The sequence below is a fragment of the Gorilla gorilla genome, chromosome 6, assembly GCF_029281585.2.
Source record: "Gorilla gorilla gorilla isolate KB3781 chromosome 6, NHGRI_mGorGor1-v2.1_pri, whole genome shotgun sequence".
NCBI classification, from domain to species: domain Eukaryota; kingdom Metazoa; phylum Chordata; class Mammalia; order Primates; family Hominidae; genus Gorilla; species Gorilla gorilla.
This window is the reverse complement of record NC_073230.2, coordinates 162,896,957-162,922,544: the sequence shown is the minus strand read 5'-3', so window position 1 is coordinate 162,922,544 and position 25,588 is coordinate 162,896,957. Positions and strand designations below refer to the sequence as shown.

The 25,588-nt window shown below is 59.3% G+C and overlaps 2 protein-coding genes and 4 pseudogenes across 20 annotated transcripts in view; 5 read left to right on the top strand and 1 right to left on the bottom strand.

The window, feature by feature from the left end:
- The window catches only part of DPP6 (dipeptidyl peptidase like 6), a 1,146,878-nt gene that overhangs the window by 824,923 nt on the left and 296,367 nt on the right, over positions 1-25,588 (bottom strand). The window contains exon 1 of one of the 4 annotated variants that reach the window (XM_019031375.4): positions 22,413-23,076. The exons of 2 other annotated variants lie outside the window; for them this stretch is intronic. In XM_019031375.4, coding sequence (XP_018886920.3) covers positions 22,413-22,655 — 243 coding nt within the window. In that variant the 5' untranslated portion in view covers positions 22,656-23,076. Of the gene's footprint in view, positions 1-22,412; positions 23,077-25,588 lie in introns of those variants that run through there. One more of the 4 variants, XM_019031372.4, reaches the window with a different exon arrangement.
- LOC129523724 (uncharacterized) lies at positions 103-19,891 on the top strand. 16 transcript variants are annotated; one of them, XR_008667308.2, is made up of 12 exons: positions 103-316; positions 1,395-1,536; positions 2,858-2,999; positions 5,677-5,818; positions 7,140-7,281; positions 8,673-8,814; positions 10,136-10,277; positions 12,473-12,614; positions 13,694-13,835; positions 16,031-16,172; positions 17,494-17,635; positions 19,548-19,891. XR_008667308.2 is itself a non-coding variant. In XM_055347235.2 (3 exons), the coding sequence occupies exons 1-3, from the start codon at positions 13,530-13,532 to the stop codon at positions 19,815-19,817; spliced, it is 675 nt and encodes a 224-aa protein (XP_055203210.1). In that variant the 5' UTR covers positions 13,000-13,529; the 3' UTR covers positions 19,818-19,891. The 16 variants fall into 16 exon arrangements, 2 of the variants coding, with proteins under 2 accessions (XP_055203210.1, XP_055203211.1); XR_010134793.1 differs by lacking the exon at positions 2,858-2,999 and having other exon boundaries at positions 104-316; positions 1,395-1,459; positions 5,720-5,818; XR_010134792.1 differs by lacking the exon at positions 2,858-2,999 and having other exon boundaries at positions 104-316; positions 5,720-5,818.
- Positions 3,017-4,587, top strand: LOC129523726 (putative uncharacterized protein FLJ45355; annotated as a pseudogene).
- On the top strand, positions 7,299-7,977 carry LOC129523727 (putative uncharacterized protein FLJ45355; annotated as a pseudogene).
- On the top strand, positions 10,295-11,429 carry LOC134758967 (putative uncharacterized protein FLJ45355; annotated as a pseudogene).
- LOC129523725 (putative uncharacterized protein FLJ45355) lies at positions 13,851-15,282 on the top strand (annotated as a pseudogene).

The window sequence follows — 25,588 nt, the reverse complement described above, 5'->3', positions numbered from 1 at the left end:
TGAGAGCGAGACCCTCTTCCCCCAACAAACGGGGATCCCAAGACAATGTTCCGGGTCCCCGCCCCTTTGTGACCTCATACAAAGGCTTGGCTAATACTGCAAAGCTTAGGATCCACAGTCTACAAAACCCCACAGCTCCTAAGAATTCTCTCACCTGCCTTCTGCCCTTAAGCTCTGGTACATTGCAAATGACCTGCTTTCTTTCTGTTCCCGAGCGGCATTTGGACCGCTGTCGGACTATAAATCCCACGTAAGCTACCTGCCGTCGAAAGATTTGAACTTCCTACTTGGACAAATAATAACCACAGTCCTACAGGTGGGTCCTAAAGGATCTTAGGATTAACGATGGGGGTCCTAAGCCACGGGGTGAAGAGGGTCTGGCTCTCAGTCCCCACTTCGCGGGGGGTACCTCCGCCGCCCTGCGATGGGGGTCCTAAGAGCCAGTGAGGGAACAGGGGCTGCCTCTCAGTCCCTGACTCGCGGGGGCTGCCTCCGCCCCCCGCGATAGGGGTACCAACAGCCAGGGGCGGAAGGGGGGATAGCTCAGTCCCCCCCTCAACGGGGGTGCCTCCCCTTCCTGCGATGGGGGTCCGAAGAGCCGGGGGCGAAGAGGGACTGGCTATCAGTCCCTGCCTCGTGGGGGGTGCCTCCGTCCCCAGCGATGGCGGTCCTAAGACTAAAGGGGGGAAGAGGGGCTCATGCTCAGTCCCTGCGTCGCGAGGGGTGCCTCCCACACTGCAATGGGGGTGCAAAGAGCCAGGGGGGGAAAGGGGGCAGGCTCGCAGTTCCCGCCTAGCGGGGATTACCTCCCCCCCCGCGATGGTGGTCCCAAGAGCCAGGCGGGGAAGAGGGGTTGGCTCTGAGTCCCCGCCTCGCGGAGGGTCCCTCCCCCGCCTGCGATGGGGGTCCCAACAGCCAGGGAGGAAGAGGGGATGGATCTCAGCCGTCACAAAATGGGGGCCCTTTATCTTCAGGTTTTGCCCAAGAATCAGCTTATTTCCTTCTTGTACTAGCAGGGCAGTTACTGCCAAGGCCCTCACATACGGGAGCCATCCTTTAGCAACCCTGTCTAGTTGTTTAGAGACGTAGGCTACCGGCCTCAGCCAGGGCCCCACAGTTTGGGTTAAAAGTCCAGCTGCCATCTTTTCTCTCTCTGACGCACACAATGGAAAAGGCTTTGTCAGATCGGGTAGCCCCAGGGCTGGGGCTGCCGGAAGACTTTCTTGTAATTCATGAAAAACTGGCTGTTGCTGCGATCCCCATTTCAAAAGTTCCGGGGCCCCGCCCCCTTTGTGACCTCATACAAAGGCTTGGCTAATACTACAGTTTGGGATCCACAGTCTACAAAACCCCACAGCTCCTGAGAATTCTCTCACCTGCCTTCTGCCCTTAAGCTCCGGTGGATTGCAAATAACCTGCTTTCTTTCTGTTCCCGAGCTGCGTTCGGACCCATCAGATAGTAAGTCCCACGTAAGGTACCTGCCGTCGGCAGATTTGAACTTTCTACTTGGACACCTAACACCCACAGTCCTCCAGGTGGGTCCTAAGGATCTTAGCATCAACGATGGGGGTCCTAAGCCAGGGAGGGGAAGAGGGTCTGGCTCTCAGTCCCTGCCTCGTGGGGGGTGCCTCCCGCCTCTGCGATGTGGGTCCTAAGAGCCAGTGGGGGAACAGGGACTGGCTCTCAGTCCCTGCCTCGCGGGGGGGTGCCTCCCCCACCCTGCGATGGGGGTACTAAGAGCCGGGGGGGAAGAGGGGCTGGCTCTCAGTCCCTGCCTCACGTGGGGTGCCTCCCCCCCCTTGCGATGAGGGTACTAACAGACAGGGGCGGAAGAGGGGATAGCTCTCAGTCCTCATCCTCACGGGGGGTGCCTCCCCCTCCTGCGATGGGGGTCCTAAGAGCCAGGGGGGAAGAGGGACTGGCTCTCAGTCCCTGCCTCGCCGGGGTTGCCTCCCCCCCTTGCGATGGGGGTACTAACAGCCAGGGGCGGAAGAGGGGATAGCTCTCAGTCCCCAACCTCGTGGGGGGTACCTCCCCGTCCTGCGATGGGGGTCCTCAGAGCCGGGGGGGAAGAGGGACTGGCTCTCAGTCCCTGCCTCGCGGGGGGTGCCTCCGCCCCCAGCGATGGGGGTCCCAAGAGCAAAGGGGGGAAGTGGGGCTCGCTCTCAGTCCCCGCGTCGCGAGGGGTGCCTCCCCCCCTGTGATGAGGGTGCAAAGAGCGAGGAGGGGAAATGGGAGGTTGCCAGTCCCCGCCTCGCGGGGATTGCCTCCCCCCTGCGATGGTGGTCCCAAGAGCCGAGGGGGAAGGAGGGGTTGGCTCTGAGTCCCCGCCTCGCGGAGGGTGCCTTCCCCGCCGGCGATGGGGGTCCCAACAGCCAGGGGGGAAGAGGGGATGGATCTCAGCCGTCACAAAATGGGGGCCCTTTATGATCAGGTTTTGCCCAAGAATCAGCTTATTTCCTTCTTGTACTAGCAGGGCAGTTACTGCCAAGGCCCTCACATACGGGAGCCATCCTTTAGCAACCCTGTCTAGTTGTTTAGAGACGTAGGCTACCGGCCTCAGCCAGGGCCCCACAGTTTGGGTTAAAAGTCCAGCTGCCATCTTTTCTCTCTCTGACGCATACAATGGAAAAGGCTTTCTCAGATCGGGTAGCCCCAGGGCTGGGGCTGCCAGAAGATTTTCTTGTAACTCATGAAAAACTGGCTGTTGTTGGGATCCCCATTTCAAAAGTTCTGGGTCCCCGCCCCCTTTGTGACCTCATACAACGGCTTGGCTAATACTGCAAAGTTTGGGATCCACAGTCTACAAAACCCCACAGCTCCTAAGAATTCTCTCACCTGCCTTCTGCCCTTAAGCTCCGGTAGATTGCAAACAACCTGCTTTCTTTCTGTTCCTGAGCTGCGTTCGGACCCGTCGGATAGTAAATCCCATGTAAGGTACCTGCCGTCGGAAGATTTGAACTTTCTACTTCGACACCTAATACCCACAGTCCTCCAGGTGGGTCCTAAGGATCTTAGCATCAACGATGGGGGTCCTAAGCCAGGGGGGGAAGAGGGTCTGGCTCTCAGTCCCCGCCTCGTGGGGGGTGCCTCCCCCCTCTGCGATGTGGGTCCTAAGAGCCAGTGGGGGAACAGGGGCCGGCTCTCAGTCCCTGCCTCGCGGGGGGGTGCCTCCCCCACCCTGCGATGGGGGTACTAACAGCCAGCGGCGGAAGAGGGGATAGCTCTCAGTCCCCACCCTCGCGGGGGGTGCCTCCCCCTCCTGCGATGGGGGTCCTAAGAGTCAGGGGGGGAAGAGGGACTGGCTCTCAGTCCCTGCCTCGCGGGGGGTGCCTCCCCCCCTTGCGATGAGGGTACTAACAGCCAGGGGCGGAAGAGGGGATAGCTCTCACTCCCCACCCTCGCAGGGGGTGCCTCCCCCTCCTGCGATGGGGGTCCTAAGAGCCGGGGGGGAAGAGGGACTGGCTCTCAGTCCCTGCCTCGCGGGGGGTGCCTCCCCCCCTGCGATGGGGGTACTAACAGCCAGGGACGGAAGAGGGGATAGCTCTCAGTCCCCACTCTCGTGGGGGGTGCCTCCCCCTCCTGCGATGGGGGTCCTCAGAGCCAGGGGGGGAAGAGGGACTGGCTCTCAGTCCCTGCCTCGCGGGGGGTGCCTCCCCCCCTGCGATGGGGTTACTAACAGCCACGGGTGGAAGGGGGGAGAGCTCTCAGTCCCCACCCTCGTGGAGGGTGCCTCCCCCTTCTGCGATGGGGGTCCTCAGAGCCAGGGGGGAAGAGGGACTGGCTCTCAGTCCCTGCCTCGCGGGGGGTGCCTCCCCCCCTTGCGATGAGGGCACTGACAGCCAGGGGCGGAAGAGGAGATGGCTCTCAGTCCCCACCCTCGTGGGGGGTGCCTCCCCCTCCTGCGATGGGGGTCCTCAGAGCCAGGGGGGGAAGAGGGACTGGCTCTCAGTCCCTGCCTCGCGGGGGGTGCCTCCGCCCCCCATCGATGGGGGTCCTAAGAGCAAAGGGGGGAAGAGGGGCTCGCTCTCAGTCTCCGCGTCGCGAGAGGTGCCTCCCCCCTGCCGTCGGAAGATTTGAACTTTCTACTTGGACACCTAACACCCACAATCCTGCAGGTCGGTCCTAAGGATCTTAGGATCAACGATGGGGGTCCTAAGCCAGGGGGGGAAGAGGGTCTGGCTCTCAGTCCCCGCCTCGCGGGGGGTGCCTCCCCCCTCTGCGATGGGGGTCCTAAGAGCCAGTGTGGGAACCAGGGGCTGGCTCTCAGTCCCTGCCTCGCGGGGGGTGCCTCCCCGCCCCCCGCGATGGGGGTACCAAGAGCCAGGGGCGGAAGAGCGGATAGCTCTCAGTCCCCACCCTCGCGGGGGGTGCCTCCCCCTCCTGCGATGGGCGTCCTAAGAGCCAGCGGGGGAACAGGGACTGGCTCTCAGTCCCTGCCTCGCGGGGGGTGCCTCCCCCCCTTGCGATGGGGGTACTAACAGCCAGGGGCAGAAGAGGGGATAGCTCTCAGTCCCCACCCTCGTGGGGGGTGCCTCCCCCTCCTGCGATGGGGGTCCTCAGAGCCGGGGGGGAAGAGGGACTGGCTTTCAGTCCCAGCCTCACGGGGGGGTGCCTCCCCCCCTTGCGATGAGGGTACTAACAGTCAGGGGCGGAACAGCGGATAGCTCTCAGTCCCCACCCTCGCGGGGGGTGCCTCCCCCTCCTGCGATGGGGGTCCTAAGAGCCAGCGGGGGAAGAGGGACTGGCTCTCAGTCCCTACCTCGCGGGGGGGTGCCTCCCCCCCTTGCGATGGGGGTACTAACAGCCAGGGGCAGAAGAGGGGATAGCTCTCAGTCCCCACCCTCGTGGGGGGTGCCTCCCCCTCCTGCGATGGGGGTCCTCAGAGCCGGGGGGGAAGAGGGACTGGCTTTCAGTCCCTTCCTCGCGGGGGGGTGCCTCCCCCGCTTGCGATGAGGGTACTAACAGTCAGGGGCGGAACAGCGGATAGCTCTCAGTCCCCACCCTCGCGGGGGGTGCCTCCCCCTCCTGCGATGGGGGTCCTAAGAGCCAGCGGGGGAAGAGGGACTGGCTCTCAGTCCCTGCCTCGCGGGGGGTGCCTCCCCCCCTTGCGATGGGGGTACTAACAGCCAGGGGCGGAAGAGGGGATAGCTCTCAGTCCCCACCCTCGTGGGGGGTGCCTCCCCCTCCTGCGATGGGGGTCCTCAGAGCCGGGGGGGAAGAGGGACTGGCTTTCAGTCCCTGCCTCGCGGGGGATGCCTCCGCCCCCAGCGATGGGGGTCCTAAGAGCAAAGGGGGGAAGAGGGACTCGCTCTCAGTCCCCGCGTCACGAGGGGTGCCTCCCCCCCTGCGATGCGGGTGCAAAGAGCTGGGGGGGAGAGGGGGAGGCCCCACAGTTTGGGTTAAAAGTCCAGCTGCCATCTTTTCTCTCTCTGGCGCATACAATGGAAAAGGCTTTCTCAGATCGGGTAGCCCCAGGGCTGGGGCTGCCAGAAGATTTTCTTGTAACTCATGAAAAACTGGCTGTTGTTGGGATCCCCATTTCAAAAGTTCTGGGTCCCCGCCCCCTTTGTGACCTCATACAACGGCTTGGCTAGTACTGCAAAGTTTGGGATCCACAGTCTACAAAACCCCACAGCTCCTAAGAATTCTCTCACCTGCCTTCTGCCCTTAAGCTCCGGTAGATTGCAAATAACCTGCTTTCTTTCTGTTCCCGAGCTGCATTCGGACCCGTCGGATCGTAAATCCCATGTAAGGTACCTGCCGTCGGAAGATTTGAACTTTGTACTTGGATACCTAATACCCACAGTCCTCCAGGTGGGTCCTAAGGATCTTAGCATCAACGATGGGGGTCCTAAGCCAGGGAGGGGAAGAGGGTCTGGCTCTCAGTCCCCGCCTCGTGGGGGGTGCCTCCCGCCTCTGCGATGTGGGTCCTAAGAGCCAGTGGGGGAACAGGGGCTGGCTCTCAGTCCCTGCCTCGCGGGGGGGTGCCTCCCCCACCCTGCGATGGGGGTACTAAGAGCCGGGGGGGAAGAGGGGCTGGCTCTCAGTCCCTGCCTCACGGGGGCTGCCTCCCCCCCTTGCGATGAGGGTACTAACAGACAGGGGCGGAAGAGGGGATAGCTCTCAGTCCCCATCCTCACGGGGGGTGCCTCCCCCTCCTGCGATGGGGGGTCCTAAGAGCCAGGGGGGAAGAGGGACTGGCTCTCAGTCCCTGCCTCGCCGGGGTTGCCTCCCCCCCTTGCGATGGGGGTACTAACAGCCAGGGGCGGAAGAGGGGATAGCTCTCAGTCCCCAACCTCGTGGGGGGTACCTCCCCATCCTGCGATGGGGGTCCTCAGAGCCGGGGGGGAAGAGGGACTGGCTCTCAGTCCCTGCCTCGCGGGGGGTGCCTCCGCCCCCAGCGATCGGGGTCCCAAGAGCAAAGGGGGGAAGTGGGGCTCGCTCTCAGTCCCCGCGTCGCGAGGGGTGCCTCCCCCCCTGTGATGGGGGTGCAAAGAGCGAGGAGGGGAAATGGGAGGTTGCCAGTCCCCGCCTCGCGGGGATTGCCTCCCCCCTGCGATGGTGGTCCCAAGAGCCGAGGGGGAAGGAGGGGTTGGCTCTGAGTCCCCGCCTCGCGGAGGGTGCCTTCCCCGCCGGCGATGGGGGTCCCAACAGCCAGGGGGGAAGAGGGGATGGATCTCAGCCGTCACAAAATGGGGGCCCTTTATGATCAGGTTTTGCCCAAGAATCAGCTTATTTGCTTCTTCTACTAGCAGGGCAGTTGCTGCCAAGGCCCTCAAATAGGGGGGCCATCCTTTAGCAACCCTGTCTAGTTGTTTAGAGACGTAGGCTACCGGCCTCAGCCAGGGCCCCACAGTTTGGGTTAAAAGTCCAGCTGCCATCTTTTCTCTCTCTGACGCATACAATGGAAAAGGCTTTCTCAGATCGGGTAGCCCCAGGGCTGGGGCTGCCAGAAGATTTTCTTGTAACTCATGAAAAACTGGCTGTTGTTGGGATCCCCATTTCAAAAGTTCTGGGTCCCCGCCCCCTTTGTGACCTCATACAACGGCTTGGCTAATACTGCAAAGTTTGGGATCCACAGTCTACAAAACCCCACAGCTCCTAAGAATTCTCTCACCTGCCTTCTGCCCTTAAGCTCCGGTAGATTGCAAACAACCTGCTTTCTTTCTGTTCCTGAGCTGCGTTCGGACCCGTCGGATAGTAAATCCCATGTAAGGTACCTGCCGTCGGAAGATTTGAACTTTCTACTTCGACACCTAATACCCACAGTCCTCCAGGTGGGTCCTAAGGATCTTAGCATCAACGATGGGGGTCCTAAGCCAGGGGGGGAAGAGGGTCTGGCTCTCAGTCCCCGCCTCGTGGGGGGTGCCTCCCCCCTCTGCGATGTGGGTCCTAAGAGCCAGTGGGGGAACAGGGGCCGGCTCTCAGTCCCTGCCTCGCGGGGGGGTGCCTCCCCCACCCTGCGATGGGGGTACTAACAGCCAGCGGCGGAAGAGGGGATAGCTCTCAGTCCCCACCCTCGCGGGGGGTGCCTCCCCCTCCTGCGATGGGGGTCCTAAGAGTCAGGGGGGGAAGAGGGACTGGTTCTCAGTCCCTGCCTCGCGGGGGGTGCCTCCCCCCCTTGCGATGAGGGTACTAACAGCCAGGGGCGGAAGAGGGGATAGCTCTCACTCCCCACCCTCGCAGGGGGTGCCTCCCCCTCCTGCGATGGGGGTCCTAAGAGCCGGGGGGGAAGAGGGACTGGCTCTCAGTCCCTGCCTCGCAGGGGGTGCCTCCCCCCCTGCGATGGGGGTACTAACAGCCAGGGACGGAAGAGGGGATAGCTCTCAGTCCCCACTCTCGTGGGGGGTGCCTCCCCCTCCTGCGATGGGGGTCCTCAGAGCCAGGGGGGGAAGAGGGACTGGCTCTCAGTCCCTGCCTCGCGGGGGGTGCCTCCCCCCCTGCGATGGGGTTACTAACAGCCAGGGGTGGAAGGGGGGAGAGCTCTCAGTCCCCACCCTTGTGGAGGGTGCCTCCCCCTTCTGCGATGGGGGTCCTCAGAGCCGGGGGGGAAGAGGGACTGGCTCTCAGTCCCTGCCTCGCGGGGGGTGCCTCCCCCCCTTGCGATGAGGGCACTGACAGCCAGGGGCGGAAGAGGAGATAGCTCTCAGTCCCCACCCTCGTGGGGGGTGCCTCCCCCTCCTGCGATGAGGGTCCTCAGAGCCGGGGGGGAAGAGGGACTGGCTTTCAGTCCCTGCCTCGCGGGGGATGCCTCCGCCCCCAGCGATGGGGGTCCTAAGAGCAAAGGGGGGAAGAGGGACTCGCTCTCAGTCCCCGCGTCACGAGGGGTGCCTCCCCCCCTGCGATGCGGGTGCAAAGAGCCAGGGGGGGAGAGGGGGAGGCCCCACAGTTTGGGTTAAAAGTCCAGCTGCCATCTTTTCTCTCTCTGACGCATACAATGGAAAAGGCTTTCTCAGATCGGGTAGCCCCAGGGCTGGGGCTGCCAGAAGATTTTCTTGTAACTCATGAAAAACTGGCTGTTGTTGGGATCCCCATTTCAAAAGTTCTGGGTCCCCGCCCCCTTTGTGACCTCATACAACGGCTTGGCTAATACTGCAAAGTTTGGGATCCACAGTCTACAAAACCCCACAGCTCCTAAGAATTCTCTCACCTGCCTTCTGCCCTTAAGCTCCGGTAGATTGCAAATAACCTGCTTTCTTTCTGTTCCCGAGCTGCATTCGGACCCGTCGGATCGTAAATCCCATGTAAGGTACCTGCCGTCGGAAGATTTGAACTTTGTACTTGGATACCTAATACCCACAGTCCTCCAGGTGGGTCCTAAGGATCTTAGCATCAACGATGGGGGTCCTAAGCCAGGGAGGGGAAGAGGGTCTGGCTCTCAGTCCCCGCCTCGTGGGGGGTGCCTCCTGCCTCTGCGATGTGGGTCCTAAGAGCCAGTGGGGGAACAGGGGCTGGCTCTCAGTCCCTGCCTCGCGGGGGGGTGCCTCCCCCACCCTGCGATGGGGGTACTAAGAGCCGGGGGGGAAGAGGGGCTGGCTCTCAGTCCCTGCCTCACGGGGGGTGCCTCCCCCCCTTGCGATGAGGGTACTAACAGACAGGGGCGGAAGAGGGGATAGCTCTCAGTCCTCATCCTCACGGGGGGTGCCTCCCCCTCCTGCGATGGGGGTCCTAAGAGCCAGGGGGGAAGAGGGACTGGCTCTCAGTCCCTGCCTCGCCGGGGTTGCCTCCCCCCCTTGCGATGGGGGTACTAACAGCCAGGGGCGGAAGAGGGGATAGCTCTCAGTCCCCAACCTCGTGGGGGGGTACCTCCCCGTCCTGCGATGGGGGTCCTCAGAGCCGGGGGGGAAGAGGGACTGGCTCTCAGTCCCTGCCTCGCGGGGGGTGCCTCCGCCCCCAGCGATGGGGGTCCCAAGAGCAAAGGGGGGAAGTGGGGCTCGCTCTCAGTCCCCGCGTCGCGAGGGGTGCCTCCCCCCCTGTGATGGGGGTGCAAAGAGCGAGGAGGGGAAATGGGAGGTTGCCAGTCCCCGCCTCGCGGGGATTGCCTCCCCCCTGCGATGGTGGTCCCAAGAGCCGAGGGGGAAGGAGGGGTTGGCTCTGAGTCCCCGCCTCGCGGAGGGTGCCTTCCCCGCCGGCGATGGGGGTCCCAACAGCCAGGGGGGAAGAGGGGATGGATCTCAGCCGTCACAAAATGGGGGCCCTTTATGATCAGGTTTTGCCCAAGAATCAGCTTATTTGCTTCTTCTACTAGCAGGGCAGTTGCTGCCAAGGCCCTCAAATAGGGGGGCCATCCTTTAGCAACCCTGTCTAGTTGTTTAGAGACGTAGGCTACCGGCCTCAGCCAGGGCCCCACAGTTTGGGTTAAAAGTCCAGCTGCCATCTTTTCTCTCTCTGACGCATACAATGGAAAAGGCTTTCTCAGATCGGGTAGCCCCAGGGCTGGGGCTGCCAGAAGATTTTCTTGTAACTCATGAAAAACTGGCTGTTGTTGGGATCCCCATTTCAAAAGTTCTGGGTCCCCGCCCCCTTTGTGACCTCATACAACGGCTTGGCTAATACTGCAAAGTTTGGGATCCACAGTCTACAAAACCCCACAGCTCCTAAGAATTCTCTCACCTGCCTTCTGCCCTTAAGCTCCGGTAGATTGCAAACAACCTGCTTTCTTTCTGTTCCTGAGCTGCGTTCGGACCCGTCGGATAGTAAATCCCATGTAAGGTACCTGCCGTCGGAAGATTTGAACTTTCTACTTCGACACCTAATACCCACAGTCCTCCAGGTGGGTCCTAAGGATCTTAGCATCAACGATGGGGGTCCTAAGCCAGGGGGGGAAGAGGGTCTGGCTCTCAGTCCCCGCCTCGTGGGGGGTGCCTCCCCCCTCTGCGATGTGGGTCCTAAGAGCCAGTGGGGGAACAGGGGCCGGCTCTCAGTCCCTGCCTCGCGGGGGGGTGCCTCCCCCACCCTGCGATGGGGGTACTAACAGCCAGCGGCGGAAGAGGGGATAGCTCTCAGTCCCCACCCTCGCGGGGGGTGCCTCCCCCTCCTGCGATGGGGGTCCTAAGAGTCAGGGGGGGAAGAGGGACTGGCTCTCAGTCCCTGCCTCGCGGGGGGTGCCTCCCCCCCTTGCGATGAGGGTACTAACAGCCAGGGGCGGAAGAGGGGATAGCTCTCACTCCCCACCCTCGCAGGGGGTGCCTCCCCCTCCTGCGATGGGGGTCCTAAGAGCCGGGGGGGAAGAGGGACTGGCTCTCAGTCCCTGCCTCGCGGGGGGTGCCTCCCCCCCTGCGATGGGGGTACTAACAGCCAGGGACGGAAGAGGGGATAGCTCTCAGTCCCCACTCTCGTGGGGGGTGCCTCCCCCTCCTGCGATGGGGGTCCTCAGAGCCAGGGGGGGAAGAGGGACTGGCTCTCAGTCCCTGCCTCGCGGGGGGTGCCTCCCCCCCTGCGATGGGGTTACTAACAGCCAGGGGTGGAAGGGGGGAGAGCTCTCAGTCCCCACCCTCGTGGAGGGTGCCTCCCCCTTCTGCGATGGGGGTCCTCAGAGCCGGGGGGGAAGAGGGACTGGCTCTCAGTCCCTGCCTCGCGGGGGGTGCCTCCCCCCCTTGCGATGAGGGCACTGACAGCCAGGGGCGGAAGAGGAGATGGCTCTCAGTCCCCACCCTCGTGGGGGGTGCCTCCCCCTCCTGCGATGGGGGTCCTCAGAGCCAGGGGGGGAAGAGGGACTGGCTCTCAGTCCCTGCCTCGCGGGGGGTGCCTCCGCCCCCCATCGATGGGGGTCCTAAGAGCAAAGGGGGGAAGAGGGGCTCGCTCTCAGTCTCCGCGTCGCGAGAGGTGCCTCCCCCCTGCCGTCGGAAGATTTGAACTTTCTACTTGGACACCTAACACCCACAATCCTGCAGGTCGGTCCTAAGGATCTTAGGATCAACGATGGGGGTCCTAAGCCAGGGGGGGAAGAGGGTCTGGCTCTCAGTCCCCGCCTCGCGGGGGGTGCCTCCCCCCTCTGCGATGGGGGTCCTAAGAGCCAGTGTGGGAACCAGGGGCTGGCTCTCAGTCCCTGCCTCGCGGGGGGTGCCTCCCCGCCCCCCGCGATGGGGGTACCAAGAGCCAGGGGCGGAAGAGCGGATAGCTCTCAGTCCCCACCCTCGCGGGGGGTGCCTCCCCCTCCTGCGATGGGGGTCCTAAGAGCCAGCGGGGGAACAGGGACTGGCTCTCAGTCCCTACCTCGCGGGGGGGTGCCTCCCCCCCTTGCGATGGGGGTACTAACAGCCAGGGGCAGAAGAGGGGATAGCTCTCAGTCCCCACCCTCGTGGGGGGTGCCTCCCCCTCCTGCGATGGGGGTCCTCAGAGCCGGGGGGGAAGAGGGACTGGCTTTCAGTCCCTTCCTCGCGGGGGGGTGCCTCCCCCCCTTGCGATGAGGGTACTAACAGTCAAGGGCGGAACAGCGGATAGCTCTCAGTCCCCACCCTCGCGGGGGGTGCCTCCCCCTCCTGCGATGGGGGTCCTCAGAGCCGGGGGGGAAGAGGGACTGGCTTTCAGTCCCTGCCTCGCGGGGGATGCCTCCGCCCCCAGCGATGGGGGTCCTAAGAGCAAAGGGGGGAAGAGGGACTCGCTCTCAGTCCCCGCGTCACGAGGGGTGCCTCCCCCCCTGCGATGCGGGTGCAAAGAGCCAGGGGGGGAGAGGGGGAGGCCCCACAGTTTGGGTTAAAAGTCCAGCTGCCATCTTTTCTCTCTCTGGCGCATACAATGGAAAAGGCTTTCTCAGATCGGGTAGCCCCAGGGCTGGGGCTGCCAGAAGATTTTCTTGTAACTCATGAAAAACTGGCTGTTGTTGGGATCCCCATTTCAAAAGTTCTGGGTCCCCGCCCCCTTTGTGACCTCATACAACGGCTTGGCTAATACTGCAAAGTTTGGGATCCACAGTCTACAAAACCCCACAGCTCCTAAGAATTCTCTCACCTGCCTTCTGCCCTTAAGCTCCGGTAGATTGCAAATAACCTGCTTTCTTTCTGTTCCCGAGCTGCATTCGGACCCGTCGGATCGTAAATCCCATGTAAGGTACCTGCCGTCGGAAGATTTGAACTTTGTACTTGGATACCTAATACCCACAGTCCTCCAGGTGGGTCCTAAGGATCTTAGCATCAACGATGGGGGTCCTAAGCCAGGGAGGGGAAGAGGGTCTGGCTCTCAGTCCCCGCCTCGTGGGGGGTGCCTCCCGCCTCTGCGATGTGGGTCCTAAGAGCCAGTGGGGGAACAGGGGCTGGCTCTCAGTCCCTGCCTCGCCGGGGTTGCCTCCCCCCCTTGCGATGGGGGTACTAACAGCCAGGGGCGGAAGAGGGGATAGCTCTCAGTCCCCAACCTCGTGGGGGGTACCTCCCCATCCTGCGATGGGGGTCCTCAGAGCCGGGGGGGAAGAGGGACTGGCTCTCAGTCCCTGCCTCGCGGGGGGTGCCTCCGCCCCCAGCGATCGGGGTCCCAAGAGCAAAGGGGGGAAGTGGGGCTCGCTCTCAGTCCCCGCGTCGCGAGGGGTGCCTCCCCCCCTGTGATGGGGGTGCAAAGAGCGAGGAGGGGAAATGGGAGGTTGCCAGTCCCCGCCTCGCGGGGATTGCCTCCCCCCTGCGATGGTGGTCCCAAGAGCCGAGGGGGAAGGAGGGGTTGGCTCTGAGTCCCCGCCTCGCGGAGGGTGCCTTCCCCGCCGGCGATGGGGGTCCCAACAGCCAGGGGGGAAGAGGGGATGGATCTCAGCCGTCACAAAATGGGGGCCCTTTATGATCAGGTTTTGCCCAAGAATCAGCTTATTTGCTTCTTCTACTAGCAGGGCAGTTGCTGCCAAGGCCCTCAAATAGGGGGGCCATCCTTTAGCAACCCTGTCTAGTTGTTTAGAGACGTAGGCTACCGGCCTCAGCCAGGGCCCCACAGTTTGGGTTAAAAGTCCAGCTGCCATCTTTTCTCTCTCTGACGCATACAATGGAAAAGGCTTTCTCAGATCGGGTAGCCCCAGGGCTGGGGCTGCCAGAAGATTTTCTTGTAACTCATGAAAAACTGGCTGTTGTTGGGATCCCCATTTCAAAAGTTCTGGGTCCCCGCCCCCTTTGTGACCTCATACAACGGCTTGGCTAATACTGCAAAGTTTGGGATCCACAGTCTACAAAACCCCACAGCTCCTAAGAATTCTCTCACCTGCCTTCTGCCCTTAAGCTCCGGTAGATTGCAAACAACCTGCTTTCTTTCTGTTCCTGAGCTGCGTTCGGACCCGTCGGATAGTAAATCCCATGTAAGGTACCTGCCGTCGGAAGATTTGAACTTTCTACTTCGACACCTAATACCCACAGTCCTCCAGGTGGGTCCTAAGGATCTTAGCATCAATGATGGGGGTCCTAAGCCAGGGGGGGAAGAGGGTCTGGCTCTCAGTCCCCGCCTCGTGGGGGGTGCCTCCCCCCTCTGCGATGTGGGTCCTAAGAGCCAGTGGGGGAACAGGGGCCGGCTCTCAGTCCCTGCCTCGCGGGGGGGTGCCTCCCCCACCCTGCGATGGGGGTACTAACAGCCAGCGGCGGAAGAGGGGATAGCTCTCAGTCCCCACCCTCGCGGGGGGTGCCTCCCCCTCCTGCGATGGGGGTCCTAAGAGTCAGGGGGGGAAGAGGGACTGGCTCTCAGTCCCTGCCTCGCGGGGGGTGCCTCCCCCCCTTGCGATGAGGGTACTAACAGCCAGGGGCGGAAGAGGGGATAGCTCTCACTCCCCACCCTCGCAGGGGGTGCCTCCCCCTCCTGCGATGGGGGTCCTAAGAGCCGGGGGGGAAGAGGGACTGGCTCTCAGTCCCTGCCTCGCGGGGGGTGCCTCCCCCCCTGCGATGGGGTTACTAACAGCCACGGGTGGAAGGGGGGAGAGCTCTCAGTCCCCACCCTCGTGGAGGGTGCCTCCCCCTTCTGCGATGGGGGTCCTCAGAGCCGGGGGGGAAGAGGGACTGGCTCACAGTCCCTGCCTCGCGGGGGGTGCCTCCCCCCCTTGCGATGAGGGCACTGACAGCCAGGGGCGGAAGAGGAGATAGCTCTCAGTCCCCACCCTCGTGGGGGGTGCCTCCCCCTCCTGCGATGGGGGTCCTCAGAGCCAGGGGGGGAAGAGGGACTGGCTCTCAGTCCCTGCCTCGCGGGGGGTGCCTCCGCCCCCCATCGATGGGGGTCCTAAGAGCAAAGGGGGGAAGAGGGGCTCGCTCTCAGTCTCCGCGTCGCGAGAGGTGTCTCCCCCCTGCCGTCGGAAGATTTGAACTTTCTACTTGGACACCTAACACCCACAATCCTGCAGGTCGGTCCTAAGGATCTTAGGATCAACGATGGGGGTCCTAAGCCAGGGGGGGAAGAGGGTCTGGCTCTCAGTCCCCGCCTCGCGGGGGGTGCCTCCCCCCTCTGCGATGGGGGTCCTAAGAGCCAGTGTGGGAACCAGGGGCTGGCTCTCAGTCCCTGCCTCGCGGGGGGTGCCTCCCCGCCCCCCGCGATGGGGGTACCAAGAGCCAGGGGCGGAAGAGCGGATAGCTCTCAGTCCCCACCCTCGCGGGGGGTGCCTTCCCCTCCTGCGATTGGGGTCCTAAGAGCCAGCGGGGGAAGAGGGACTGGCTCTCAGTCCCTGCCTCGCGGGGGGTGCCTCCCCCCCTTGCGATGGGGGTACTAACAGCCAGGGGCAGAAGAGGGGATAGCTCTCAGTCCCCACCCTCGTGGGGGGTGCCTCCCCCTCCTGCGATGGGGGTCCTCAGAGCCGGGGGGGAAGAGGGACTGGCTTTCAGTCCCTGCCTCGCGGGGGGGTGCCTCCCCCCCTTGCGATGAGGGTACTAACCGTCAGGGGCGGAACAGCGGATAGCTCTCAGTCCCCACCCTCGCGGGGGGTGCCTCCCCCTCCTGCGATGGGGGTCCTAAGAGCCAGCGGGGGAAGAGGGACTGGCTCTCAGTCCCTGCCTGGCGGGGGGTGCCTCCCCCCCTTGCGATGGGGGTACTAACAGCCAGGGGCGGAAGAGGGGATAGCTCTCAGTCCCCACCCTCGTGGGGGGTGCCTCCCCCTCCTGCGATGGGGGTCCTCAGAGCCGGGGGGGAAGAGGGACTGGCTTTCAGTCCCTGCCTCGCGGGGGATGCCTCCGCCCCCAGCGATGGGAGTCCTAAGAGCAAAGGGGGGAAGAGGGACTCGCTCTCAGTCCCCGCGTCACGAGGGGTGCCTCCCCCCCTGCGATGCGGGTGCAAAGAGCCAGGGGGGGAGAGGGGGAGGCCCCACAGTTTGGGTTAAAAGTCCAGCTGCCATCTTTTCTCTCTCTGACGCATACAATGGAAAAGGCTTTCTCAGATCGGGTAGCCCCAGGGCTGGGGCTGCCAGAAGATTTTCTTGTAACTCATGAAAAACTGGCTGTTGTTGGGATCCCCATTTCAAAAGTTCTGGGTCCCCGCCCCCTTTGTGACCTCATACAACGGCTTGGCTAATACTGCAAAGTTTGGGATCCACAGTCTACAAAACCCCACAGCTCCTAAGAATTCTCTCACCTGCCTTCTGCCCTTAAGCTCCGGTAGATTGCAAATAACCTGCTTTCTTTCTGTTCCCGAGCTGCATTCGGACCCGTCGGATCGTAAATCCCATGTAAGGTACCTGCCGTCGGAAGATTTGTACTTTGTACTTGGATACCTAATACCCACAGTCCTCCAGGTGGGTCCTAAGGATCTTAGCATCAACGATGGGGGTCCTAAGCCAGGGAGGGGAAGAGGGTCTGGCTCTCAGTCCCCGCCTCGTTGGGGGTGCCTCCCGCCTCTGCGATGTGGGTCCTAAGAGCCAGTGGGGGAACAGGGGCTGGCTCTCAGTCCCTGCCTCGCGGGGGGGTGCCTCCCCCACCCTGCGATGGGGGTACTAAGAGCCGGGGGGGAAGAGGGGCTGGCTCTCAGTCCCTGCCTCACGGGGGGTGCCTCCCCCCCTTGCGATGAGGGTACTAACAGACAGGGGCGGAAGAGGGGATAGCTCTCAGTCCTCATCCTCACGGGGGGTGCCTCCCCCTCCTGCGATGGGGGTCCTAAGAGCCAGGGGGGAAGAGGGACTGGCTCTCAGTCCCTGCCTCGCCGGGGTTGCCTCCCCCCCTTGCGATGGGGGTACTAACAGCCAGGGGCGGAAGAGGGGATAGCTCTCAGTCCCCAACCTCGTGGGGGGGTACCTCCCCGTCCTGCGATGGGGGTCCTCAGAGCCGGGGGGGAAGAGGGACTGGCTCTCAGTCCCTGCCTCGCGGGGGGTGCCTCCGCCCCCAGCGATGGGGGTCCCAAGAGCAAAGGGGGGAAGTGGGGCTCGCTCTCAGTCCCCGCGTCGCGAGGGGTGCCTCCCCCCCTGTGATGGGGGTGCAAAGAGCGAGGAGGGGAAATGGGAGGTTGCCAGTCCCCGCCTCGCGGGGATTGCCTCCCCCCTGCGATGGTGGTCCCAAGAGCCGAGGGGGAAGGAGGGGTTGGCTCTGAGTCCCCGCCTCGCGGAGGGTGCCTTCCCCGCCGGCGATGGGGGTCCCAACAGCCAGGGGGGAAGAGGGGATGGATCTCAGCCGTCACAAAATGGGGGCCCTTTATGATCAGGTTTTGCCCAAGAATCAGCTTATTTGCTTCTTCTACTAGCAGGGCAGTTGCTGCCAAGGCCCTCAAATAGGGGGGCCATCCTTTAGCAACCCTGTCTAGTTGTTTAGAGACGTAGGCTACCGGCCTCAGCCAGGGCCCCACAGTTTGGGTTAAAAGTCCAGCTGCCATCTTTTCTCTCTCTGACGCATACAATGGAAAAGGCTTTCTCAGATCGGGTAGCCCCAGGGCTGGGGCTGCCAGAAGATTTTCTTGTAACTCATGAAAAACTGGCTGTTGTTGGGATCCCCATTTCAAAAGTTCTGGGTCCCCGCCCCCTTTGTGACCTCATACAACGGCTTGGCTAATACTGCAAAGTTTGGGATCCACAGTCTACAAAACCCCACAGCTCCTAAGAGTTCTCTCACCTGCCTTCTGCCCTTAAGCTCCGGTAGATTGCAAACAACCTGCTTTCTTTCTGTTCCTGAGCTGCGTTCGGACCCGTCGGATAGTAAATCCCATGTAAGGTACCTGCCGTCGGAAGATTTGAACTTTCTACTTCGACACCTAATACCCACAGTCCTCCAGGTGGGTCCTAAGGATCTTAGCATCAACGATGGGGGTCCTAAGCCGGGGGCGAATAGGGTCTGCCTCTCAGTCCCTGCCTCGTGGGGGGTGCCTCCCCCCTCTGCGATGGGGGTCCTAAGAGCCAGTGTGGGAACCAGGGGCTGGCTCTCAGTCCCTGCCTCACGGGGGGGTGCCTCCCCCCCCCTGCCATGGGGGTACCAACAGCCAGGGGCGGAAGAGGGGATAGCTCTCAGTCCCCACCCTCGTGGGGGGTGCCTCCCCCTCCTGCGATGTGGGTCCTCAGAGCCGGGGGGGAAGAGGGACTGGCTCTCAGTCCCTTCCTCGCGGGGGGTGCCTTCCCCCCTTGCGATGAGGGTACTAACAGCCAGGGGCGGAAGAGGGGATAGCTCTCAGTCCCCACCCTCGTGGGGAGTGCCTCCCCCTCCTGCGATGGGGGTCCTCAGAGCCAGGGGGGGAAGATGGGCTGGCTCTGTCCCCGCCTCGTTGGGGGTGCCTCCCCACCCTGTCATGGGGGTCCCAAGAGTCAGAGGGGGAAGAGGGGCTGGCTCTCAGCCACCACAATATGGGAGGCATTTATGTTCTGGTTTTGCCGAAGAGGTAGCTTTTTTGCTTCTTGTACTAGCTGGGCAGTTGCTGCCAAGGCCCTCAAACAGGGTGGCCATCCTTTGGAAACAGTAATATTATTAGTAACAGCAGCAGCATATATTCACTGGGCACTTCTCAGTACCTGGCCTCATGGCTCTCACTTTGTAGGCGCCACTGGGATGAAGGGAGGGCAACACTGCAACTCTCCCCGCTCCTGCAATATCCATGGCTATTCTGTAGGTGGGTACACCAAGCACTGATCCTATTGGTGATGAGAGTAATGGGATCAAGTAGACAGTTGAAAGATTTAGACTTTTTCTCATTTATCAGGAAAATCATGTGAAACTTAAAAAATTTTAAATTACAGTTGAAACAGAAGCAAAGTAATAGAGTATATAAACATATTTGTAGAGGGAAGCTAGTTAAGAAATCATAAAGTTGATAGATTCCAAGGACACATTAACAGAATGTTGACATTATATCAATGAAAAACCAAGGTGGAGGAAAAAAGATGGGTTGGTTGCCGAAGACATAGCAGATGATGAAATTGGCCCTTCCAAGGCTGGTGGACATCATGGGTGGTGATTTGCCAATCTATCCTAGTTTTAACCAATTTGCTGCTTTAAAATCCTGTTGTCATCATATTTGTATTGCTAAGAAGCCACGTGTCACTGAAAATGAAGGATACAGAAACACACTGTATAACCTTAAAAAAAAACTACTGCTCTAATGGTACAGAAGGCCTCCAAAGCCCTTTAAAAAACTAAAAAGAAATGTTCAAGCAGGCGGATGACAAAGTTCAGTGTTTTAAAATTAGCCACAGTTCATCCAAATGAAAGTTAATAAATTCCACTAAAAGTCACTTCCAGCAACAATTCCTTTAAGAGTCAACTTATTTTTAAACCTACACAATGAATTTTAAATCAGAAGGGCTATTGATTCCTCAGAGGAGTTGCCCAAGTAATTGACTTTATATTTAAATAAATCTAAGATTTACAAGGAAGTGGATAGAGAAGACCCTCTGGTTTTATTTCTATTTTGAAGTCAGACTTTGCATGTTAGTACTGACCCACCCAAAACAGGCTTTCCTGTGGAGCCACACAGTTGGGAAGTCCCTTTGTTGCCTGTGTAGTTTGTGCATTTAGACCATGCATTATTAATTCTAGCCAGTCTATCTCCGCATTTTATTTCTCTGTGTTAGCCTTGTTAGACTACCATAAATTTTATTTGGGGTGTGGCTGGGTAATTGCCCATTCTCAGTCATATTCAGGCATGTAGGTGTACACACATGCACAGAAGCCAAGAACTAATATTTCTCAATTTCCAGACAGAAAGACAACAGGTACAAAGCCCTAAGGATTATAAACGTATGCTGCTTACCATCATCTTAGTGACCAAGGCAGCGAAGCTGTTTCTGTACCTTGGAACAGTCTTCCCTGACAAGCCAGAGAACAGCGATAAAGCCACCAGCCTTGGGATCAGGACTGAAAAGGCAAGAGTGATGGAGATTTCTCCTGCGCTAAGCCAAGAGAAGGTTTCAGCACCTCAGACAGCTCCCACCGAAGTAGCCGCGCTCCCAGCTGCTTGCAGATGTTGAAAAGGAAAGCCTCGGTTTGTCTTGAGGTTGTCAGCAGTTGCCAAGACATGTAATAAAATGCAATGTGTTCCTAATTCGTTGCATATCCTCAGCTTTAAATTTGGGTAGCAAAATGATTACTCTAGATTCTTCAGTCTTGGCAAGCATCTGTACCTAAAAAGCAGTTTTTCTACCTAATGTCTTTTTTTGTTTTTGTTTTTCAATACACCTTAAGCAAATTGAAGCTTTTGTTCCTGGAGGAAAAGTGGTTTGATATGTTCATCTATCTTTTAGTAAATTTGGGGGCATAACTTTTCCAATTCTGAGGAACTTTTCTAAGAAGACTGCATAAAAGTTTGTTGTTGTTTTTAAAAGATACAACATTCAGCCTGTGTCATGAGTTTAATTATACAATTTAAAGGACATATGTGCAATGCATTTTGCAGATGTGTGCCAAATATATATGTGCAGATAATTGGCAAGTATATATGTGTGCATACATATATCAGGAGTATACTATATAAACACACAATACATGCCCACCCACACACATTGTGTATTTTCCAGAAAAAAAAAAAAGCATGTCAGGACTTACATCTAAGTTAGAGATGCTGTTTAGAACCCCATTAAAAAATGTACATGTTATATCCCTGATTTGTTTCTCAGGACACCTGTGTTTATCTGAGAATCATTTCTAGACACATGTCACAATAAAAAGAAGGACATGTATACTCCAAGTTAAGATGTTTTAAAAAAAGATGGAGACCATCTGAAATAAAATTCAGAGCTCTTGCCTTTCCTTTCTCCTAGCGACACCTAGAGCCCGTTGAGAAAAAAACTGCACATTGTTCTCACTCCAAACATCCACAATTCAACCATTTTAAGTCAGATTTAAGGTAAAAAGTACATTTTTCCTGTTTGCATTGCAGCTTAACTGTCTTCCCTAAGATTCTCGGTAGTTTAATCCTCCAGAACTCTTCACCCTCCCCCAATTAAACCATTTGCCAAAGACTTGAACCAGATGACTGAAGGATCTGTCTATTTCCCTCAGGGCTTGGCCCACCAAAGTGAGGGACATGCCTTTGAATGACTGACTATTGAACCAGGGGAGTCTGGAAATGATGCAGGAGAAAATCACAAAACCTCATGCAAAATCCGTCGCAGGGCTGTAGGGGGTGTGTACGTGTGTGTGTGCAAACCACATCTCCCACAAAGTTTTGTGATCTCCATTAAAGTTTCCACATCCTTCATTCATAAAACAAAAACTACCAATAACAACAGCAAAACCTCACTGATTTCATAGTATCTGGCAATTAGGAATTGTCCCTGGGAAATCACTCAATGTCTCACCCCCCCTCGACCCAAACACAACTCTTGCACTAAAGAAATACGAAACAGGGAAACAGCGTGGCTGGAGGCTGCAGAGAGGTAATGACCAAAACCATCTACTCACTGCCGGGCAATGTACTGCCCTGGGTATGTCAGGGTAGACTAAGTGAGAGGCCAGTGGGACCCCTGCGGTTCCCAGGTTGAGCAGTTGTGAAACTCCTCAAAGGCATACATAGTAATTTCTACAAACCAACACAGCCTAGCTGTTATAAGAGCTGTACCAGCCAAGCCAGACCTGTTTCTCTGAGAGCCTGTCGGGGATTTTTCTCTTTTCCCTGGGAAAAGAAAGCCTCAAAGAAAAAGCACCGTTTCCTCCCTAAGTCCTAGCAGCCCTCTGCATCCTTGAAAGGGATCCACAGGAGGTGGTTAAACGCATCCATCTAAGGTCCTGCTACTGTCCTGCATGAGTCATTGGTTACTAGGGCGATGTGCAAATCCAACCTTTGAAACCCAGGCTTCCAGCCCCCATGAAGAGTAGGAAATGTGCTCTCGGAAAAGTTTTCACTGAACACAGTCTAAGGCAGAGGTGCTAGTCCAGGGCTGGGAGGGGCCGTGTCTGTACACGGCCTGAGGTCTCTCAGCAAAAGAGCTGGGCCCTGGGACAGAGGGTTGGGGCTCAGATGCCAGTATTTTGGTATTTTTTTTTTCCGGAAAGGATAATCATCACCACCACCGCTGGGGGGAAAAAGTGTCTAGCAGAAGTAAGAAGAGGAACGAAGGAGAGGCATTTGAGTCAAGGGACAGAGTGAGTAGGAGAGGAGGGGCACGATGGAGAAATTCCAGACACAGGTGGGAGGGAGAGAAGGTGCCTGAGGCTGTGTTCCCGGAGCACGAAATAAATAAAAAATAAACCAACTCGTAAGCACAGGCCGATCGAATTCTCTCCTTAGGAACCATAGCAGCATGCTGTTAAAAACAGACATCCGCGCATCCAGGGAACGTAAGGCGAATTCCAGATCCCAGCAGGCGCAGTACCCAAACCCCGCTCTCTCCAGCCACCAAGTCCCGGCCGCCGCGGCTGCAGACACAGACCCGCTCCCTCCGGGACGGCGGTGACCGCGATCTGGCGCCACGGAGCCTGTCTGGGGGCGCCCGGAGAGTCGTGGGCGGGGGGAGGGCGCCTGATTCCCCCCACCCCCGACACACAGATGCCCCCGGCCGACGCGTCTCGCTGCGCGCTCAGCCTGGAGACCCCGCCGCCGCCCCCCGCCCCCGAGAAGCTCTTACGTCCTCCTCGTCACCATCGCTCCGCGCCTGGTACTGGAACCGGGGCCGGCCACCCGCGCCGCCGCCGCCGCCGCCGCGCTCCCGAGGCGCCGCCGCCTGCGCCCGCGGGCCGAGGGGCTTGGCTCCTGCGCCGCCGTCCTCCTCGGGCCCCTGGCCGCCCAGGAGGTGACTCGCCTCCGGGGGCGCGGGGAAGGACCTCGAGGTGTTGATCTTGCCGGTGAACCTCTGGTACAGCGAAGCCATCAGGCACCGCGCTCCTGCTGGCTGTCTTTGGGGCTTTTTAATATTTTGCTTTCTCTCCGGTTCCCACTCCCCACCCCGCTCCAGATTAAAAAAAAAAAAAGGCGGTGGGGAGGCAGCAGCAGCAGCAAGGGAAGCCCAGCGCCAGCGGCCGCTCCTCCCGCGCGCCACTCGCGAGTCTCCGCTGGCGACTCTGCCTGGCTCAGCCTCCTCCGCCTCCTCCCCGGCGGCTCGCGAAGCCGGGGGTCTGGCTGTGCTTTCTCTCTTTCCTGTTTTTATAATTTTTTTCCCCAACTCCTTGCCACAGCCACGTACGGCCGAATTAAAGAGACTGAAGGAAGAAAAAAAACCAAAAACATAAAGCGAGGGAAATGCCTAGGCCCCAGAATTTGGCACCACCTAGAGACCAGCACACATTCGAGCGCTCTCCTCGCTCCCCGCCCCCAGGCCCCTCGCGCAGCTCCTCCTCCACCCCGGCCCCTCCGCCCCCTTCCCCACCGGCCTCCTCCCCGCGCCCGGGACTGGCGCCTGGGTGGCAGGGGTTGGCAGCCCGGAGAGGGCACGGGGTCGCACAAAAAGGGTGCGAGTGTGTGTGAAGAGGGTGGAGGGGCGGGGACCACGCGGGTCGTGGGTGCGGGGGCGGTGGGGGAGTCCCGGGAGCTCAGGGTGCTGCGGCCCCGCCGAAGGTAGTGCTGCGAGTGCCCCGCAGCACGCGAGCGGACGGTGCAAGGGGACGCGGAGGTCGAGGCAGGCAGGCTGGCCAGGGGGCGACTGAAGGTGCAGCCGGCCCGGGGGCGCCCCAGCCACGCACGCGCTGCGGCGCCGGGCTCCCCGCGCCCCCAGCTCCTCTTGCCTAACTTGAAGCAACAACAGAGAGACCCCGAGGACCTGGGGTGCGAATGGGGCGTGGGAGAGCCACCAGGAGGGCGCGGGGTGGTCGGACGACGCTGGTGAGGAGGCCGCCCTCCCTCCACAGCCCAGCTCCCTCCGAAACCGCCCCTTCCCTTCGCCTCTCTCCGGAGGAGGGCAGGAAAGGTCGCGGGGAGGCAGAGGACGCCCAGAGGCCCAGGCGCCCCTCGCGGGCGCTGCGCCCCGCAGAGAGCCCGGCTGTGACCGCGACTCCATTCTCATTATCATGAACGCAGGCGGAGGCTCAGCTCTCCGGCTGCCCGCAACTTTTCCAAAGCCTGCGCCTCACTGTGCCCGCCGAGATCGAGGGAGGGCGACATGGCTCCACTCGCCGCGCGCTCTCGGGCTTGCCTCCTGCCCAGCCGCAGGAAGGCGCGCTCCAGCGCCCCTGTGTGGACACCCACACCAGCGGGCTCCGCTCCTCCGCTCCAGGCCCGGCCTGGCTTCTCTTCCCCTCCCGGCCCTCCCGCGTCCTCCCCGGCTCCCTCCTGCACTCCTCTCCGTCCTTCTGGAGTTGCTGGGCACGCGTCTCTCTCGTCTCGTCCCCACGTCCTCCTTGCGCGCCCCTTCCAGCCCTTCCCGGCCGGGAAGGACCTATCACATCCAAAGAGCGAACGTGGGCCGGGAAACCCCAACTCCAGAGGGGGGACCTGTGAGACCCGCCCCTGCCCATTCCGCCGCCTCCTTCCACATGGAGGTAGGGCGTTGGCTTCATCTCCCAGGACTGCTAAGGCTCCCTGCTCCTTCCGGGTTTCCATGCCTGTTTCCACTTAGGGTTTCAAAATAACAGGCTCGGCTGCCACGCACAAGGCTGACTGCAGGCTCGCCCCCAGCCCTGGCATTGCCCCAAGCCCAGAGAGAGGCCTGCCTGGGCCTGAAACTGCATGCTCCCTCTGTTTCCCTAACTGCGGGGGAGAATACTGGATGCCGGTGAACAAGTCTCCTGGGAAGAGACCTCCTTCAGTCCCTTCCACCTGCCTCCCTTCCCCAAGCTTTCAATCCAGTGTGTAGTTTTTGGTTTAACCAAAATTTGTACCACGCTCATCTTCTGTTTACTCCACAGTAGCTACCCTTTACTATGAAGAAACATGAGTTTAAAAACACTTTTAAAAAAACAACAAATACAAAACCAAGTAAAACCAGGATTGCAACAGCTAAGCAAAACTTGCTGCATGGGAGAGGCCAGGCAGGTGGGTCTGGGGTGGGGAGAGCTTCAGCTGCTCCATTTGACTTTGAAGACAGAGGCAACAGAGCCATAAAACTAAACTTTAAAAGTCACCACAATTAGATAGATAGAAAACCTTGCTCTCAACCCCCTCCTCTGCCCCAGCTGTGCTTTTGATGGGAGGAAGCTGCCTCGCCTAACATGGACATGAAAGAAAGCTCATGCTATTCACCGCAGCATTGCGATCCTGACATTTCACTAAATATAGATGCAGTTAGGGTCCCACTTATGTAATATACATACGCTATCTATGAAATATGCATGCATATCTTTACACAAACTAAATGTCATACTAATATAGTTTATACAAAATACAATACTTATGCAGAATAGTTTATGTGTCATACATGATACTTCATAGATGTGTGCATATTAATCATAGATAGAATACTATTGGGATAAAGCATATGTGCCACTTTTAAAAATTATATTCTCAAGGCATTGTAGGTAACTATAATCTAACCAAAGTTTAAAATCTCAATTAAATTATCTAAGAAAATATGATAAGCGATTTCTGCTTAAAATTATAAAATGAAATCACCATAAAACTCATAAGCAACAGGGGAAAGAGTTGAAGTAAAAATTTGTGCTGGGAAGCAAATCTCACAATTAAGCAGAAGAAACGGAGGGCAGGAAAGAGCGAGCGTCTGAAAGATGCAGGTGTGAAAGGAGCCGGAATGCTGGGGAGGACTGGAAACAGCATGGATGAACACGAGGATGTTCCTCAAGGATGATCCAGATGGAGCGCCCTTTACCCAAATTGAAAAGCGCTTGGCTATACTCTTGCACCTTGCACACTGAA

Bases quoted from the DNA above. Each gene is read 5' to 3' on its own strand.
- LOC129523724 (XM_055347235.2), top strand. From the start codon at position 13,530: ATGAAAAACTGGCTGTTGTTGGGATCCCCATTTCAAAAGTTCTGGGTC. The intron at 13,836-16,073 runs GTGGGTCCTAAG...TCTGTTCCCGAG, and splicing joins TAATACCCACAGTCCTCCAG to CTGCATTCGGACCCGTCGGA. The intron at 16,173-19,547 runs GTGGGTCCTAAG...CTCAATTTCCAG, and splicing joins TAATACCCACAGTCCTCCAG to ACAGAAAGACAACAGGTACA.